General features: G+C 57.3%; 1 protein-coding gene across 1 annotated transcript; it reads left to right on the forward strand.

Annotated features, from left to right (window-relative positions):
• Positions 1-6,059: 6,059 nt before the first annotated feature.
• On the forward strand, positions 6,060-14,724 carry NPTX2 (neuronal pentraxin 2). The gene is made up of 5 exons (XM_084886774.1): positions 6,060-6,576; positions 8,107-8,326; positions 10,651-10,895; positions 12,565-12,744; positions 13,426-14,724. The coding sequence occupies exons 1-5, from the start codon at positions 6,199-6,201 to the stop codon at positions 13,651-13,653; spliced, it is 1,251 nt and encodes a 416-aa protein (XP_084742900.1). The 5' UTR covers positions 6,060-6,198; the 3' UTR covers positions 13,654-14,724.
• The last annotated feature ends 5,057 nt before the right edge of the window (positions 14,725-19,781 follow it).

The raw sequence follows: 19,781 nt of genomic DNA on the forward strand, positions 1-19,781 counted from the left end.
AGCATTAATACATCAGGAATCAGGACTACAGAAGGGAGGAAAGTGGAGATGTGGGAAGAGAACAATGAATTTAGTTGGGGACCCATTGAGTTAGAGGTGCTAACAGTACATCCTTGAGATGTCTCTCATGCCATTCGGAGCTCTGTGCCGATGAGCGGTAGAGACACTAACATAGAAATCATAGCTAAGAGCATGAGCTGCTCATGTAGAGACTGGTGATAGGAAGGAGAGCGCTATGACACCTCAACTTTGGACACATGTATTCAGAAGGTAGGTAATGGGGGAGAGACAGAGAGAGAGGGAGAGAGAGAGAGAGAGGAAAAAAGAAAGAAATTGCTCAGAAAGCAAGAAGGAAAACCAAAAGAATACAATGCTGTATAAACCAGTAATGGAAAGTTTTAATAATAAAAATGACTTAGCCAACAATGTTCCAGGAGAGTTATAGAAAAATGATCATTGGGTTTGGTGTGGAAAACTACTGGTTTATAAGAAAGCCGTTTTTGAGTAAGCCAAGCATTGGAAAAGGTATAATGAGGAAGTTAGGGAGTAGTACAGAGACGACAGGGAACTAGAGGCCCTCAGTCCAGCCTGGCCCTGTTGTTAAGTAGCCAGATAACCTTTTAACCTTTCTGAAACTATCTCCTAGTCTTCAAAATTCTATACTCATATCTCTTCCAACTCATATATATATAGTATATATATATATATCCATGCACCAGGCCTCTAATATACATATTAGAGGCCTGGTGCATGGATTTGTGCATGAGTGGGATCCCTCAGCCTGGCCTGAGCCCTCTTGCAATCCAGGACCCCTCGGCCCAATCCCCACAGCTCAGGGGGCGGAGCCTGAACCTGGGCCAGCACTGCTCCTGCTCATCTCAGCCCACTGCACTGCACCTGCCACTGCTGTGGAGGCAGGAGAGGCTCTCGCCATGGCAGCTGTGCTTGCCAACTGTGCCTGGCATTTGGCACCTGCAGGTCAGCCAAGTGGTGCTCCCGCTGTGGGAGTGCACTGACCACCAGGGGGCAGCTCCTGTGTTGAGCGTCTGCCCCCTGGTGGTCAGTGCAGATCACAGTGACTGGTCGACTAGTTCAGTGGCTTAGGTTTTTATATACAGAGAGATGCATATATATATTTCAATCTTTATTGTTGAAAGTATTACAAATATCCCCCTTTGATCTTTTCTAACCTGCCTCCCCCACCTCTGCCCCAGGCCTTCACAACACTATTGTCTGTGTCCATGGGTTATGCATACATGTATAACTTCTCACTTTACAAGATTCAAGCAAGCTACCTGTGTGCCTGAACTATACAGAGCTATTAAGCTAATAACTTAAAAAATGTTTTGTTGATTTTAGAGAGAGAGGAAAGGAGAGGGATAGAGAGTTAGAAACATTGATGAGAGAGACATGTTGATCGGCTGTCTCCTGCACATCCCCTACAGGGGATTGTGCACACAACCCCTGACCGGGAATTGAACTAAGGACTTCTCAGTGGGTTGACACGCAGCCACTGAACCCACACTGCCTGGGCTTAGGCTACAAATTTTTTATTAGATACAGGCCAAATTCACTACTTGTAACTTGTGTGAAAGAGATGCAGTTTTTCAGAGTTTCCTGATACAGAGAAACTGAGGCTTGGAGTATTTTCTCCACGCAAACTCAGTCGATGAGGCCCTTTCCTACAGCTTCCTCTCATCCCAAGTCTACTATCCTCTTCTTTTAAAAAACAGAACCAATATGTTACAACTGATCTATCAAGCCACTTGTTCTATTGCTTGAAATCAGAGGATGCCACCAAAAAGCCTTTTTTGTTTGTTTGCTTGTTTATTAAAAACAGTTGGGTAATATTAACAACAAACCCCCCAAATCATATCTTTACATCCACATGTGATCATACACTGGTACAGGAAACCTTCCTGAAACTCAGTGTCTCATGCTCCCAAAATTAAGCCTGAAATATGTTCATCAGGAAGAAACCAGGTGAGCTGGAGACAGAACATTTGCTTTATTGTGGGGGGGGGGGGGGAGGGGATAGGGGGGGTGTCTTCTATCTGTTGGTATCCCATAGCAACACAAACTCAGGATCACTGAAATGTTTAAGGACCACAAAGCTTTTAGTTGGATCTGGGCACACAGTCTGGTGATATCCGCTGAGTGAGTGTAGGTGTGAAATAGTTTAATTGAATCCTGTAATTAAAGCTTAAAAAACACAATTTTATCTTTTAACCCCCCCCCACACACACACACACACACAAAGTAGGATAACTTCCCCTTGTTAAGACACCAGTAAGTTTTCCTGAAATTCTCATTCGCTGTCTCTCCTCCAAAGATGTTAGCTTGCTCTTTTTTTTTTTTTAAAGAATTCGTGCTTTAATGAATTTCAAATGAATTTTGTAGAAAATAAAGTAAAATGTCTAACTTTTTTTTTAAAAAAAGAATTTATATAATTTAGCTCTGAACACAGTGAAGAAAAGGGGACAATTAACATCTACTGTGCACCTGCTATATGCCAGACATGTCACATTCATTCTCACGGCAGCTTGACAATAATACTTCATAGTAAATTTAGCTCTGATGTTAGCGACAAGAAAACCAAAGCTCAGAGAGGTTAAGCTAGCCACTCTAGGCCAAATGGCAAGTTATAAAACTAGGGTTGAAACTAGAGCTGCCTGGTTCCAAAGCTCAAGCACTTTCTACTCTACCAGTGGAGTTCAGTCTAGGGGGGGGGGGGGAAATCCACTCCTGAAAGGGCCTTTCCATTTTAGGCATAAAAGAGTTTTAGTTACAAGTCTCTGGAGCCTCTACATTTCATTTGGTATTTGCACTGAATGCCACCCCGCCCCCTACAAACACACACACACACACACACACACACACACACACACACACACACACACACACACACCTCCACCCCACACTCTTTCAGTCAGCCCAATTGAAATTCAGCACCGAGGACAGCTCCCAAATTCCATTCGCAGGGAGCTGTCCTTGATGGCTGTTCTGGAGCTCACACCGCCTTCCTGACTTCCCAAGAGGCACCGAGACAGAGGAGGAGATGGAAGAAAGTGTAAGATGGGGTCCTCTGGCACCATGGTGGAAATTAGCATGTTTCCCGGAAGATCGAGATAAAAAAAAAAAATGCATGTGAGAAGAAAAATGGAACCAGACAGATGGGGCACTCAAATGGAGTCAGAATGAGCTCCTCAGGATTCCCAGAACACGGCGTGCGTCCACCTGGGGCTCTCAGCGGACCTGGGAGCCCGGAGACAAAGGGGATGAGTGGGTGGCTGCGAGGCGGCTGCGTCAGTTACACGAACAGACTGGGTGGCGCTGATTCACTGCTGCAGAGCTGCACGACTTTCCGAGCAGAGGGAAACCTGTGGGCCCTGGTCTCTGCCACTCATCGCCACCCTCGCCGGGAGCGTGAGTCAGACCGGCGGGATCCTTCAGGCAGAGAAGATTGCTGTGCGGTGAGTCGACCGAGGGTGAGCTTTCCTGTTGTGGAGAGCAGGTGTCAATCACGGCCGCAGCATCCCCGGAGGTGGGCGCTGACCTGTTGTGTGCACACACACTCACCCTGCCTGCCTTCCCATGCTCACCCTGGACACAGGTGGTTCATCACACAAACAGGAAGAACAAAGTCCTGGGACCTTCATCTCCCTGAACAGTGATTCTTGCTCAAACTTAGCAGCTTTTGAGCTGAACCGGGGGACGGCAGGGGGGAGGGGGGACAGGAGGGGTATTTTTGGAGAGCCCAGTCTAATGCCCAAGTCTTCTACACAGCAAACAGATGTCCAGAGAGGGTGCCTGACTCGCCCCAAACCACTTAGCTAGTGACATTGTTGTTATTAGGCCTCGGTCCCTTGTTCCTAAGCCATCAGGAAGACAAAATAAAACCCCCAATAGCATCCGCCCTTTTACCCAAGGGCCTCTCATTGTACCGTGTTCAAACCAAACAACATCTTAAATGCCTCCGTCTTTCCATCCGGGCTTTGGTGTTGTCCCTGATTGGGTCTCACATAGCAATCTCTTTTGAGAAATGTAATTATTTGGGGATATACGCTTGGTTATTTTTTTTTTGTTTTGTGCTTTCTTTGTGCAGGGGGAAATTAGAATTCTGGAAACACTCGGTTTTATTTAATTATTTAAGGAACCAGCCTGTATTTCAAGTAGCTGCAAATATAAATGCTTCGGTCTGTCAAGAAAGGATATATGGAGCAACAGAGGCTGTGGTACTCTATTGTCACATGCGATTAAGATCCACTGTGGCCTAAAAAATAAAAATAAAGATCAGCCCAGTGAGTTGAAAATTGAAAGTGAAATCCTTATCTGGGTAATTCTGAACCTGTCTGGATTTTGGTGCCTCATGGAATCATCTAAAATGTAGCGTTTTATAAAAGTGCTTTGCAACCTCGTTACCTCCATGATTGCAATTTGTGTATGTGGGAAGCTCCTTTAAACGTTTGGAGTTTTCAAGTGGCTGGAGTCAGAAAGATGCAGAAGAGATGAATCTATTCAAGGTCAAAGGTACAATGTGAAGCTGATATCCGCTCTGCTGGTGAGGCAGACTGAAAGAGACATTAGCCCAATACCTCCACCCCCACCCCCAGGCCCACCCCACACCTTTTCCACTAACGAGTGCCCTTACCTGAGCCATCACCCCGCTCTTTGTCCTCTGCTTCGGGTGTTATTAGACCAGACTTCCTGTCTCTAATTTTCATCCATGAAGAGATTTTCATGAATAGGACTTTCCTTATAACTTAGCAACACTGTCCTTGAATATCCAAGAACTCTTTCCATCACAGAAGCTATTGTTTGAAGTGCAAAGCAGATCAAAATCGGGTTGCTGAGGATTAATCACTGCAGCCTACTTTATATCATCATCACAACTTCATCTATTTCGATACAGTTTGACACAGCATCAACCTCCGCTTCTGTGCGCAAGTGACAAAACCATTTGTTTCTGGCGTAACGGATAATGTGATTAATGGCCTTGCAACGGGGTTTCTTAAAAAACAGAGAGAGAAAAATAAGGATTTCCATTTATAACATGCAGTAAACCAGCTCAGCCTACTGCTGTGCATTGGAAAATCTCTTGGAACTTGTGTGTAAACCACAGGCAAGATTTTGAAACAAATGTGCGCCTGCCTTCTGGGGTTTCTGCCCATATCTGTTCTCTCCAAGAATCTGAGGACAGGGGGCCTCAAAAGGAGACACTGGACCTGTGCGCACCCCATATACTAGTGCATGGGCGGGGCCCGGTTTTCCTCGGAGGCACCATGATGATGACTGCGGTGGAATGAACCCCAGCCCGCCCAGTTATTGCTGAATACGGTCACCATCTGCTGGACTGTGGAGAGCTCTGCGCGTGGCCTTGACCCTGGCCCCACTCCATCCATGCCTGTTGCACGCAGGTGTCCCCTCTTCACAGCGCCTGCAGCCTCTGTCCATCCCCGCGGACCTGAGGATCTCCCCGAGGCGGGGACAGGGACGCGGATGCGAAGGGTGTCTAGGGAGCCTCCTGCGTCTCCTTCCCGCTTTCAGGGCCAAGTGGCAGCAGCCCACACCAGCCACGGTGCCCCCAGGCCACAGCCCTGGGACCCAGACCCTCCTGGGATTGCTCACCTTTCTCCCTCGGGAAGTGGGCGTCAGCCCCCCTCCAGCTTCGGGGCTGCGGCGCCCGCTAAGCGGGTCCTCCTGCCGCGCCCGGAGCCCAGCAACCTCGCCTGGGGCGCCGGGCACCCGGGGGCTCCCAGCTTCTCTCCGGGCGCGAAGTCGGCCTCCTCGGGTGGGTCCAAGGGGCACCCACTCGCCGGCCAAGGTTCCTAAGGGCACCCGGGGATTTTTTAAAAATCCAGCCCCTTCTTTCCTGGGGGGAGAGCTTCTGGAGCCCGCGCCCCCGCGCCGGCCCGCGGGAGAAGGCACCCCGGCCCCGCCCCTCGCGTGACGCGCGCCCGGCCGGGCCAATCAGCGCTCGCGGCGCCGGCCCCACGCGCCGCCGCCCCCCGGCTTAAGAAAGGGCGCGCGGGCGGCCGGGCCAGAGCGGGCGTGCGGCGGCGGCTCCGCGAACTCCGGCTCCACTGCCCTCGAGCTCCGCGCCCGGAGGAGGCTCCCGGCCGCCCCGAGGGCTCCCGGCCGCGCGCCCCGACGGCGCCAACCCGCCGGTGCCCGAGCGAGCGCCGCGGCGCCGGGGCGATGCTGGCGCTGCTGGCCGCCGGGCTGGCGCTCGCCGTGGCCGCGGCGGCGGCGCAGGACGTCCCGGCGCCCGGCAGCCGCTTCGTGTGCACCGCGCTGCCCCCGGAGGCCGCGCGCGCCGGCTGCCCGCTGCCCGCGGCGCCCGAGGAGGAGCTGCGCGCGGCGGTGCTGCAGCTGCGGGAGACCGTCGTGCGGCAGAAGGAGACGCTGGGCGCGCAGCGCGAGGCCATCCGCGAGCTCACGGCCAAGCTGGCGCGCTGCGAGGGGCTGGCGGGCGGCAAGGACACCATGGGCGACCTGCCCCGGGACCCCGGGCACCTGGTGGAGCAGCTCGGCCGCTCGCTGCAGGCCCTCAAGGACCGCCTGGAGAGCCTCGAGGTAGCGGGGCGCCGGGGGCCTGAGGGCGGGTGGGGTGTGGGGGACAGCTGGGCGGGGGTGGGGCGCTCGGTCCTGCCCGCGATGCCACGCGGGAATGGAACGGAGCCGGGTTTGGGGCGGGAGTTCTAGATCCCACCGGCGCGGCTCGAACCCTCCACCCTGGAAGTCCCCCCCCCCCCGCGCGCGCGCCAGGGCAGCCCACGGGGCGGCCATTCACTTCGTGAGGTTCGGGCTGGCCGACCCGGACGGCCTGCTCTCTCCTTGCAAGTCTCCTCGTCTCCCGGGGCGGGGCGGGGGGGGGGGCGCTCCCGGAGGCTGTTTCGGGGTGACCTGAGGCTGCTGCTGTGTGAGGTCAGCGGCCCCTGGCCCCCCGCATTTCCGTTATTCAGTCAGGTCGGGGTGGTCCGGAGCGGGCAGGGGCCTGAGGGGGTGGGGGGAGGGCGCTTGGCGGGGCGCGAGCGCAGCGCTGGTGGCGGGTCACCGGCCGCACCGCCCGGGACTCACCTTGGAGGCAGGAGGCAGCCGGTTAACTTCAAAGGCAGCCGCTGGAGAGCCGTGCGGTCCGAAGGTGCCCTCCCGCGTGCCTGGTGGGAAAGGACCTTACCCAGCCTCTCTCGGAAGGCGGTGCCCTTTGGAACTTAGAGAGAGAAATCTCCCTTTCATCCCCGTCTCTGCTACCAAGTGGGGACGTTTCTGTGCAACACGTTTACCCAAATCCTCCTCCCAAAGCCAGGTTTCAATGATGAGCGGTGATTAGTGCAGCGCTGTTGGAGGGTTTCCTGGGGTGATGGGTACAGACAGCATCTCCAGCGTCTGCCTGTCCCCGGACTCACTGTGATGGGTGACAGCTAGCCTTTGGGAGCACTGAAGTGTAGACAGAGTATCTAACGGTAACCAGACACACACACACACACACACACACACACACACACACAGGGAGAGAGAGAGAGAGAGAGAGAGAGAGAGAGAGAGAGAGAGAGAGAGAGAGAGAGATGGTTTGGTTAGGACTCGGGGCTGGGTAGCAGCAGGCTCCTCCCGAGCCCTATGGGAATCGGGGAGAGACAGGGACAGGCAGGAGGCGGTAGCCGGTCCCTGGATCTCAGGATGTCCGTGCCTGGATCTCCTGTGTCCAGGGATGACTCCACACGCAGCCTTTGGCCACACCGGGTGTTCCCATTTCTAGATGAAAGTGCATCCACGTTGAGGACCGTTTGACTAACTCAAAAAAAAAAAAAAAAAAAAAAAAGATCCTGGCTGTGCTTGGGGTTTTGCTGGAAGATGATAGAAGTCGGTTGACATTTTCTAGTTAGAGGTGCCAAAATCGATTTTTTTTTGGGGGGGGGGCGAAAAATGAGATTCCCAAGTTCCAAATACTGCCGCAAAGTAATTGTCTGACTTTGAAATCCTTTCCAAACCAAAAAAAAAAAGCCTCTGAAATGCTTGGAAGCAGCTCCCTCGGTGCGGGCCGTCAGAGCTGGTCCCCGTTTCTCTCTGACCGGCCTTTAATGCCCCCCCCCACCCTCCCCCCAGCACCAGCTCCGAGGGAACGTGTCTAGCGCCGCGCTGCCACCCGGCGACTTCCGAGAGCTGCTCCAGCGGCGGCTGGGGGAGCTGGAGAGGCAGCTGCTGCGCAAGGTCGCGGAGCTGGAGGACGAGAAGTCCCTGCTGCACAACGAGACCTCAGCGCACCGGCAGAAGACCGAGAGCACCCTGAGCGCACTGCTGCAGAGGGTGAGCGAGCTGGAGCGAGGTGGGTGCCCTGCTGCCCGCGTCCCTGTGGCCGCTGCCTCGCGCTCCTCCACCCCCCCAGCCACCGCCTCCCCCCCCCCCCCCCCCCCGCCTTGGTTCTCGGCTGCAGTGTCCGGGAAGCTGGGCTCAGAGCAGGGAGGGCAGGCAGAGAGGGGCCAGTCCAGGGTGCTCTTGTCCATTGACGGACAGGCCACCTGGGGGAGGGCGTGGCTGCTCCCGGACCCCCACCTGCTGACTCTGTTCCCTGGTGGTCCGCTGAGATAGGCTCAGAGGCCGTGCCTCGTTGGCCCCAGGGCTGCTTAGCCTTGTCTGCCACCCGCAGCCTCTGATGCATTGGCCAGGCCCTGTAATGCCTTCGTTGGTTTTAGCTAAGTTTCTTCTGGACGTCCCAGCTATGTAGTATAAACGGAGGGCACTGGCTCTGGTAGGACGGACACCCCCCCCCCCCCCCGCCCTAGGCTCTCCTGGCTCTAATTAAACCCATCTGCCGTTCCCACGCCCACGGTGTTACCAACACGCAGCCTGCCCACCTGCAAGGGCCGAAGCTATTTCTCTTTATTAGATCATCACGCCTTCGTGAGGCACAGGGGCACCTGCAGGTCACAAACTTGGTGACTGCACAGAGTAGAAAGAGGGGCTGCTGTTCGCCGCTCTGCCATTCCTTCCTGAGGGCCCTGAGCTGTGGTGCAAGCCAGGGGTTGGGGCTTCCTGGTTCTCTGAGTTTTGTCTCAGCCTCTTGTGGGGCCTTAGAGCCTGGCCTCACCCTTGGCTCCCGCAGGTGACCTGGTCTTCTCAGCCCTCGCCAGGTGGCCAGCAGCCCTGCAGCCCTGCAGCCTGGGTGGAAGGCGCCCTGCGGGGGAGGTCAGGGGGCATCAGGCAAGACTACACAATCAGCCCTAACCGGCTTGGCTCAGTGGCTAGAGTATCAGCCTGCGGACTGAAAGGTCCCAGGTTCAATTCCGGTCAAGGGCATACATTGGTTGCAGGCATATACCCATAGGGGGTGTGCAGGAGGCAGCTGATCCATGTTTCTCTCTCATCGATGTTTCTGACTCTCTATCCCTCTCCCTTCCTCTCTATAAAAAAAATAAAATAAAAAATATTTTTAAAAAAAGACTCCACAATCAGCAGAGAGGAGTGAGACCACACGTGGAGCCCAGATTCAGGCACTTCTCTGCTGCCTGCTCCCAAGAGGTGGGGAGGGTAACGCTGGGCCTCAGCTTTGCCTTCAGAAGCTCTTCCCTGGCCGGCGTGTTATTGCTGTGACAGAGAAGGAGTTTGGGGGTCACGGTGGAGAAAGGTCGATCATTCTGGCTCCCGTTCTGCAGGAGGGAGGAAGGGACTGGCTTGGTTCTGGGTCCTGGGAGCCGGCCCGTCCCTGGTGGCACATGGGGACCATCTGGCCTCGTGGTGCCGAACGAACACTTGTCCACGGAGGGCATTTAGGCTCCTCCCCTGACAGCAGCTGGTCCCCAGATCAGAGGGGAGCTTTTGGCCTGACAGCTCACAGAATCAGGGGGTACCCTGCAAACGTTTGAACCTGGTGACCAGAGGCAGGTCCTGCGTCCTATGTGTTTATTTTTTGTTGTTAATTTTGAACTTAAATCCAGGCTGCACTGAAAATTGCTTAGGCCCATGTGAGAGTACCTGTCACTTTAAAGGATTTTGAAAGCACCGTTTACATGGGGACAGCCAAGCAGATTCTCACCAGTCCCAGGTGGGCCCAGGGGAGGGTCTAGGCTCTGGTCAGGTTGTTACCCAAGTGGAGAGGAAAGGGCAGATCCTGAGCCACGCCACGCCACGAGCCAATCCCTGTCAGGATTTATGCAAAGGCCACGTCTGAGCTAAGTTGTGGAGTCAGGACACAATCACCTGACTCTGTTGCCCTGGCAGCGGTGGCTCATTCCTGGGAGAAGTGACAAAGGCTTGCTGCTGGCTTCACACGTGTCTGTCGAGTGCCTGGGACGCTGTCACGTGTCCTGCCTCCATGCCCATCAAGTGGTTCCCGACTCCGCCCTCGCTGGGGGAGCTGAGGGTGCAAGGACCTAGTGAGACCTGGCTGAGAAAGGGCTTTCTGGCTTAATTCAACCAGGAAACGAGGTCCAGCTTGTCTGTGCCTGCTGCCTCGAGGGTTGAAGAGGGAGGTCACTCTGGGTTCCCGCTGGAGTTTCAGCACCTTGGACAGTGGCTGTCCTGCAGCAGATGCTCCATGGATGGGAGGATTGACTTGGGGATGGGGGATGGGGGGAGGGTCTAGGTGAGTTGGGACACGGTCCTTGCTGGATTGGGTGGGCTCACAGGCTGCGGGCCTCTCTTCCCCCCCAGGCAACAGTGCATTCAAGTCGCCCGATGCATTCAAAGTGTCCCTCCCGCTCCGCACAAACTACCTGTACGGCAAGGTCAAGAAGACGCTGCCCGAGCTGTACGCCTTCACCATCTGCCTGTGGCTGCGGTCCAGCGCCTCGCCCGGCATCGGCACCCCCTTCTCCTACGCCGTGCCCGGCCAGGCCAACGAGATCGTGCTGATCGAGTGGGGCAACAACCCCATCGAGCTGCTCATCAACGACAAGGTGAGGCCGGCCTGGGCGCCCCTTCCTCGTCATAGTCAGGGAATCGCAGGGACTCTGACGGCGGGCTGTCCTCCCCATGGTGGGGACCGCCCTGCACCGACTCCGTCCTGCTTTGGACAGCTGACTCGCAGGGGGCTGGCCGCTGCAGCTCGTGGAGATCTGAGCTGTGAGGCTGGGGAGAAACAGCCGAGGGTCCAGGCCAGAGGTCAGGGAGGCAGGGAATGAGCTGGGACGCCTGCCTGCCAGTTTGAGTTGTCATGGGCCCTGAGGCCTGGCCAGGAGGGCGTTTCCCAGGACTGCTCTGATAAGAGGACAGTGTGTACATGTGTGTGTACGTGTGTGTGTGTGTGTGTGTGTGTGTGTATGTGTGTGTGTGTGTGTGTGATAGTTCTCGTGAGCATATTTTGTTGGGGGGGGGGGTGTTGAGGTATAACTTACATGCAGTAACTAACATTTACACTTTTTACTGAGCGGACCAGCGTTCACAGATGCAGCCCATTGCACACCCATCCCTGCAATGAGAACCCAAGGGTTGCGTCACCTCCCCGATTCCCTCATTTCCCTGGTGGTCAGCTCCTCTTTCTAGCCCAGCCCGTGGCCACTGCTGACCTGATCCTCATCCCTACGGTCTTGCCTTTCTCAGAGCAAACGTCCCCTTTGGATAGACGGGCTGGTTTTCTGGAGTGTGATCTCCCCAAGAGACAAGCTCTGGGCGTCTGTGGGACCCTCCAGCAGCCCCACTCAGACATTCATTCTGGGGTCCGACCCCACGTGGCCAGAGCTGCGCCCTCGCAGCCTCCTTGCTGGAGCTGAGCGTCGGGATGGCTGTGGGAGCCGGGGCGGCTCCACCCAGCCCCTCGCTCTGTCCGCCTTGGGTGGAGCTTGCTTAAGTGGAAAATGCAGTGTCATCCACCTGGCGGGCTCCTCCCCGCAGTGGCCACGTCTCTGAGCCCGGAGCTCCGGAGCCAGGCACTAATGGTTTTAAACGGCTCCTTGGACACTGCCCTGAGGGCCAAGAGCCTTAGTTTTCCTCTCCAGTGAGACGCCCTGTGAACAGCCAGGTGCGGGAAGGGAGAGGCGGGGTTGCTAGGACACCAGCAGTAACAACAGCTGGCAGAGGAGCTGGTCTGCAGAGCACTCCCAGGGCGAGAGGGGGTGCGGGCAGCACGCCCCTCCCCCACACTCATGCAGGCGCAGCCTTTGTGCTCCGCTCAGCAGGCGCCCCCACGCAGTCCCCGGCGGGCACTGCAGGGGCGCTGGGACCTCCCCTGTGAGTGCAGGCGCCTGGTCTGACTCCTGTCTGGAGACGTTTGCCCAGGGTGCCCTCGCTGCCCGGTTGCTTCTCCAGCCCGGGCGTCCATGGCCAGCGTGGGGCACTGTCTGTCACACCCGCTGGTTCGGCACAGTGTCCTGGCCCCTCGGCCATGCCAGGCCCAGGCGTGTCCTGTTGAAAGCAGGGCTGTCCCGGGGCCCGGGACCTGGTCCCCTTTTTCTCGAGTGTCTGCCGGCACCTGGTGTTCCCAGCCCGAAGGTCTCTCTGAGGCGGGCGGGCCAGGCATGTCACCAACAGAGAAGAGAAGGGGCGACCAGGAGGGACCCCGTGGCTCCGTCCCCCCAGCTTGGACGCCCGGGACACCCGCAGGGCCTCACCTGCCCGTTGCCCCCGCAGGTGGCACAGCTGCCCCTGTTCGTCGGCGACGGCAAGTGGCACCACATCTGCGTCACCTGGACCACGCGGGACGGCCTGTGGGAGGCCTTCCAGGACGGGGAGAAGCTCGGCACCGGGGAGAACCTGGCCCCCTGGCACCCCATCAAGCCGGGGGGCGTGCTGATCCTCGGGCAGGAGCAGGTGGGTCCGGGGGCTGAAAGATGGGAGCGGCTGGGCCTGCAGGCCGCCCCTCGCCCCGCCCGGCTGTCTGCCTGCTGGAGGGGACCCCGTAGCATGACAGCTACCTGAAGGGGTGAGGCATGCCGTCCCCCCTCCCCCCGCAGCTCTGCTCACACCGTCTTGCTCTCTGGGGGTGGGGGACCAGGCTGGTGCGGTGGGTTCACACAGTTTCCAGAACGGAGTGCCCGGGGGTCCCAGGTTGGCACCTGGTCGTGGGTGGATGAGCTGTTGACTTCAAAGCTGAGCAGGAGGCTGATGGGAAGGGAGGGGGCAGGCGCCGAGGGCCTTGGGGGCTAAGTCCCTGCCCTTCCTTGGCCCACACCCTGCTCTCCTCCCTGTCACCTCTCCCTGGGGAGGGCTGAGCTGTGAGACCAGGTCTAGACCTGGTTTTGGGACTTTGCCCAAATGTCTCCCCATGTACACTGGGCGGTGGAGTAAAGATATGTCCCCGGCCCCAGTCCCTGCACCCCGTCCCCCAGCTCTGTCTCTCTCGAGCTGGCATCCTCTCCCCAAAGCCAGCCCACACCCCTGCCAGGGGAGAGAGAACCGTGGGGCCAGGCGGGGTGGGGGCTCCTTGCTACATGCTCAGGGGGCAGCTACGCGCCTCAGGGCAGCTCTGACATGGCTCTGTGTCCTCCGCAGGACGCCATCGGGGGCCGGTTTGACGCCACCCAGGCTTTCGTGGGGGAGCTCAGCCAGTTCAACATCTGGGACCGCGTGCTGCGCGCCCAGGAGATCGCCAACATCGCCAACTGCTCCACCAACCTGCCGGGCAACGTCATCCCCTGGGTGGACGGCAACGTGGACGTGTTCGGGGGCGCCTCCAAGTGGCCGGCCGAGACCTGCGAGGAGCGGCTGCTGGACTTGTAGCCGCTCCTGGTCGGGGGCCGGCTCTGCTCAGGCCCCGGCTGCCCCACCAGCACCTCCTGCCTGACCAGCCCGAGGCTCTATGGCAGCACTGCCTCTGGCTTCTCTGTTCCGTACCCCGGGTTTGCTGTTTTGGGGGTCAGGTCAGAGTCCCCGGGGAAAGCCCTGAGCCGCCGGGCTGTGATCTGACTTCCTCCTCGGGGGATTGTAGACCCCCAGGCGCTGTTCAGAACCCCTGAAAATGCTAGTGCACCCCACCCTGCCCACCCCTGGGTCCTTGGTGTCTCGTGAGCTTCTCTGTGTGTCCCCTTCGCAGGCTGTGCAGCCATCCCGTCCGAGTGGCCGTGTCCTTTGTGTGTTGAGTGCATCCTGCTGCCCCCTGAGCACGTAGCACGCAGCCCCACCCGTCCTGCCCCCCAGTCCTCTATGCCACGAACCAGGAGGGCGGGCAGCCAGACGTGCCCTGCCCCTGCCAAGGTAGAGGGGGGTCTGTGGCTCCGGAGAGGGAGCTGGGAGGGGTGCTCAGGCCACGTCTTGTCCCCTCTGTCGCCTCTCCCTCGGGTCAGTGCTTTGTCACCGCTTGTGGCTTTCCAAGGCCTCTCTCTCCTCTCCATGGTGCCAACGGTCCAGGCAGCTCGCCAGCCCCTCGGAGTGCTCTGGGGGATGTATGTTCCCGGTGACAGAAAAGGCGATGTCTCCCTGGTGGCGAGCGGTCGGCGCGTTTTAATCCACGCTGGTTCCTGGGCGCACCTGACTGTCCCCGGCGCTGCCCCCGGAGCGTCCCCGGGGCCTGGGCGTCATCGGGCTCAGAACTTGCCTCCGGGCTCCGGGCTGCCGCGTGCGTGGATTGGACGGAGGGGGTCGTGGCTATTGTAAAGACAGAGCGATGGCCTGGGGAGATTTATAAAGCGAAATACCATATATTTTATTTTTCATACGTGTTCGAAGTGCAAATCTGTGGAGATCCCATGTGTAGGGCCACTAGGACCTGCCATGCTGACCTTGTGTGGATGCGCTCTGTGGCCGGTACCCAGCGCCGGCCGTGGAGTGGTGATTAAAGCTCACAGGAAGAGGCCTGGGCGTTGGCTTTCTTTGTGTCCGGGGTGAGGGCAGGGCGGGAGGAGGCAGAATAGCCACCCTGCTTGGCCTGAGCCTGGCCACCTGGGGCACGGCTGGGCCCGGTGTCTGGTGGACCCAGGGAGCTGAGGGCGCTGGCAGGAGGGAGCGGTGCCCTTCCCTACTCATTCCAGGCCCAGGCGGCGGATGCCCTGCCCCATAGGCTCTGCCGGCCTCCCTGTCCCCCGCCCAGCCCTGTCTTCCCAGCCGGGAATCGGATTCAGCAACACAACCTAGGGCTCCCTGCCCCAGGCTTGACCCCTGTTGGGGCCCCTCTGTGCTCTGCCATCCACCTCCCCCCCTCCTCCCCCGGTAATCCCGGTCCCCAGGTGAACACGGGATCGGTGAGGCAGGGATGTTTGCAACGTGCAGCTTGATCGGGAAGCTTGTCAAGGCCAGGCTGTGCATGTGTGGTGACGTGACCTTGGCCTTGACAGGCGGCCGGCTGCCCGCTGTTTTCTCAGGGAGGCGTGAGGCAAATTTACCAGGCGGCTCCACCTCTCTCTCCGGAGCTGCCAGCGCCAATGTTCACGGGCACGTCTGAAAGCCTTGCTCAAGCAGAAGTAAGACACAGCAGATTGCCTCTCGCGGGGAGATTGACATTTCCTTGTCACTCATTATCCGACGCAGGAGAACATGTCCCCGGGGAGAGACGCAGCCCAGCCCTGGCTCTCTGTGGTGAAGGGCAAGGTGTGTGGGTGGGGGATAACCCATCATGCAGGGTCTGTGTCTTGGCTCAACACTCAGGTCTGACAAGAAATACACCTATTTTCTTTCTTTTATTTTTTAAATATATTTTATTGATTTTTTACAGAGAGGAAGGGAGGGGGATAGAGAGTTAGAAACATGGACCAGCTGCCTCCTGCACACTCCCTACTGGGGATGTGCCTGAAACCAAGGTACCTGCCCTTGACCGGAATTGAACCTGAGACCTTTCAGTCCGCAGGCCAACACTCTACCCACTGAGCCAAACTGGTTAGGGCTACATCTATTTTCTTCAAAGGCTACTTATTGGGAGACATCACGTATACAACAGATTGGGTGTGACACGTACACACAGCTTTACAATAACCATCCATGAAGATTTGCGTACCGACCACGCGGTTTTAGGAATATTTGTTCAGTGCCTGCTGTGTGCCAGGTTCGATTGTAGGTACGTTGTTTTATCAATGAACAAAAGGGAACAGGTTCTGCCCTTGTGTAGCCAACATTCTGGAGGTTGACAGTAAGTACTATCCACGGGAGTAAGAAAATTACGCTGATTTGTTAGAAGCTGGATCTGGGCTGAGGGAAAGGACGGGTAGGGTAGGAGAAGGAGGAATAGAGTGTGGTGGTGGGGATGGATTTGCAACTTAAATGACGTCTGAGCGGACTTGAAGGAGGGGAGAGAACTGTAAGCTCTTGGATGGTGTGTATCTACCAGTACAGTCTGTCAGAATGTTCTCTGCGGCCGGTGCCCGGGATGCAATGGCTGGGCAGAAAGATAGGAGCATCTTCACACTGAACCAGGTATGATGGGCTGGACTGTGGCTCCCTCAGAGGTGGAAGCCCTAACCCCCTGCAGCTATGCACGTGAGTGTATCTGGAAATAGGGTCTTCGCAGATGGTCACGTTGAGATGAGGTCATTAAGGCGTGTCCTAGTCCAATATGACTGGTGTCCTCATAAGAAGGGGAAATCCGGACAGAGACCACCAAGTATGGAGGGAAGAACATGTGAAGACACAGAGAATGCCATCTACAGGCCACGGAAACCTGAGACCACCAGAGCGGAGTCCCCATGGCAAGAAGCAGGAAAGCAGAATAAATAAACATATGTGTGCTTCCCGCAGAGAGAGGGGAGTGCGCGGAGGAGACTTTCAGAAGAGCGTCCCCGAGAGCGGCAGACTCACTCCCAGACGGGGGGGGGGGACGGGTGGACGCTGGGACCACCCCGTCTCCATCGGGGGACCTGAGGCCCCAGAGTTCTGATGAACCAAGGCTCACCCCCAGGCTTCTCCTCATGCTTGCCCCGCACCCCTTATTCTCTTACCGGTGGGATGGAATCGGTTTTATTCCCTGGCATGTAATTTAAAAATAAATTCAGCGTTTGGCCTATTTACAAATCGAGGTGTGTACGTGACTGATGAACCCGGAGCCAGGGGGGTGGGGAAGGCCAGCGGGAGAGCCCAGCGCCCCGGCCTCGGGCTCCTGCAGGAACGGGGAGCCCCTGCTCGGCAGCTCGGGGCCACGGGCTCTGCCTCCCCAGCTTCTCTCCGCTGGGACCCCCCTGGCAGACACTGTCCACGTGCCTGGCATGCCCGGCCCTGACCCAGATTGTGGCTAAGCCCCAAGCATGCCCACAGGGCAGCACAGCCCTGATGCCCAGCCGCTCAGCGGCTGACAGCTGGTCAGGGAGGCCTGGTGGCTGAGGTGACAGCTGACTGGGTCTGGCCCTGCTGCACTTGCTGTGTGGCCTCAAACAAGTTACACACACACCCTCCCCTCGCCGGGCCATCTGGCGAGGCCTGGAGCTTTTGGCATCCCTTGTCCCGAAATCCAGCCAGGGGGTCTTGAGAGCAATTTCTAAAATGTGCTCCAGGGGGCTGGCATTCATTTTAGCAACGTGACAGCTCAGAAAAGGCAGGCAGGCGTGTGGTTCCCATTTCACAGATGAGGAAACTGAGGCTCGTGGAGAAGAAGGGACTTCCTCGTGCAGAGGAGGCTCGCTCAGGATCTGGCCTGGCCTTGCAGTCCTGAGGGCACACGTCACACAGAGACCTGGGCAAAGGGCAGGAGGTGGGGTTACTGCTCCTCTGAGGCCCCTGGTGGGAACCTGGGGCAGCCGTTGGCAGGTGCCCAGGACAGAGCCCGGTTCCCATGTCCTCGGGGCTCCCCTCACCCCTGCCGGGTTCTTTCTCTCTCCTTAGCAAATATTTGCCATTCCTGGGTGAGCTGCTGCCATGGAGACAGCATCCTGGGAGCTGAGGGTCCACGTTGGACCTCAAACCGCTTTAACATCCAAGACCCAGAGTCAGCAGCCGCTTCTTGGAACGGGTCTGCGGGGGACAGCGGCCCAGCGCCCTGGCCCAGGGGTCGGCAGACTCATCAGTCCACAGAGCCAAACTTCAACAGTGCAGCGACTGACATGTCTTTGGAGAGCCACATGTTTTAAACTTAAACTTCTTCTAACGCCACTTCTTCAACATAGACTCGCCCAGGCCGTGGTATTTTGTGGAAGAGCCACACTCAAGGGGCCAAAGAGCCGCCTGTGGCTCGAGAGCCGCAGTGTGCCAACCACGGCTCTAGGCTTACAGCCCTTTGCTGGTGGAGAGCTGGGGAGGCTGGAGGAGGCTTCAGGGATCCCCAGACCCTGCAGCCCTGGGCGGGAAGAACAGCCCGAGACCACGCAGGCGCCCTGGGGAGAACCCCCCTGAGCGCAGGCAGCAGCAGCCCCGCCGGGCTCCCGGAGAAGCATCTGCAGAAAAACTGAACGAAGAAGGGCAGAGGCTGGCACTCAGGCCGGGAGCACCTGCCCCCCCCCTCCCGCCCCCTCCTGCCCCGGAGACTCGGACAAAGCCGTGAGACCGGCCCAGCCCCTACGGGACCGTTGGCTTTTCCCAGGACAGCGGCCGGCCATGGCCCCGTTTCCATCTCCGCTGGCCCGGATCGCTCCGGATTCATAACCAAACTCCGACAACCGGCAGGGGAACCGAATATTAAATTCCAATTAGCTGGAAGCCGAGAAAGAAATGACACGCCACCCAGCTGGAATGCAAATCGTGTTTCCTGCATTAACGTGGAGATTTTAACATCTTCTCTCGGAGCGCCGGCTGCTTCCGGGCGCCTCCGCTGGGTGGGTGTGGGCGATCAACTGTAAACTGGGAGGGGGCGGGGGTGGGGGACCTGACCAGCAGGAGGGACGAGGGGTTGGTCCACCCGCCTGCCCGCTAAGGGGGGGCCATGGCCAGCGGCAGGATTATGAACCCCTGCTGTGCTGGTGCTCAGGGCGGTTCCCAAAATGCCAGCCCCATAGTAATGCCTTTTCTTTCCATCTCTGCTCTGCCCGTCCTCAGGCCCAGCTCCCTCCCCCTGCACCCCCTGCTCCAGAAGTGGCCCTGGCCACACCTGACTTCTCCCCTGCCTTCGAACTGCAGCTAACGGACTGTGTGCTGGATACTGGGGTCTCCAGCCTTCTTAACACCCCTCCCTTCTCCACTGTGTCGGGGGGGGGGGGGCACTGAGCCCACACCCATCTCCCTTATGGGCCCTGGCTGTTCTAAACCCCTTAGGGTAACCCCACTGTTAGGGGCTGAATTGTGTTCCCCAAATTCATAGGACGAGGCCCCAGCCCCCGGTGCTGGGATGGTGACCTTAGTGGGAGAGAGGGCCCTCGAGGTATTTATTGGATTGATAGGACGAAGTTTGCTAGCATGGCGTAATGAAGGCATTGCATCAGATCTGATTTTAAATCCTGCATTTCCACTGAAATTGTGGCGTGACCGTGGGCAAGCGGCCTCACCTCACTCAGCTGGGAAAATGAGGAGCACCTGGAGGTGATCTGATGATTAAATGTGAGCTCAGCTTCCCTTGTCCTTTACCATTTTGAGAAGGTTTCTGGCTCCTTCTCTGTTCTGACATCCCTCAAACGACAAACAAGGTGAACCCACCCCTCTGTATTTTGTAAATTCAATCAAAGAATTGTAATGTAACTGTTATCCTGACCTTCCCTCCCAAGTTTCAGCCATCTAGATCTCTAGAGCACTACCATATTCCGGGAGATAGGTCAATGATTAAAAATCAATCTTTTCTTGTTAATCCTCCTATCTAACAAAAAAGTAATACGCAGATTGGACAGAATAATCTGGCTACTATAATAGATTCAGGGGCATAGGAAGGGAGTGGACTGACAATCCTCGAGGGGAAATGGGTGTGGGGGTTTGGGAAGAGACTGGACAAAAATCATGCACCTATGGATGAGGGCCTTTTTCAGAGGCCTGATAAATAAATCACCGCTCATGCTTAATGCAAAGCCCCG

This window comes from Pipistrellus hanaki, assembly GCF_964339955.1.
Source record: "Pipistrellus hanaki genome assembly, chromosome: 5".
Lineage (NCBI taxonomy): Eukaryota > Metazoa > Chordata > Mammalia > Chiroptera > Vespertilionidae > Pipistrellus > Pipistrellus hanaki.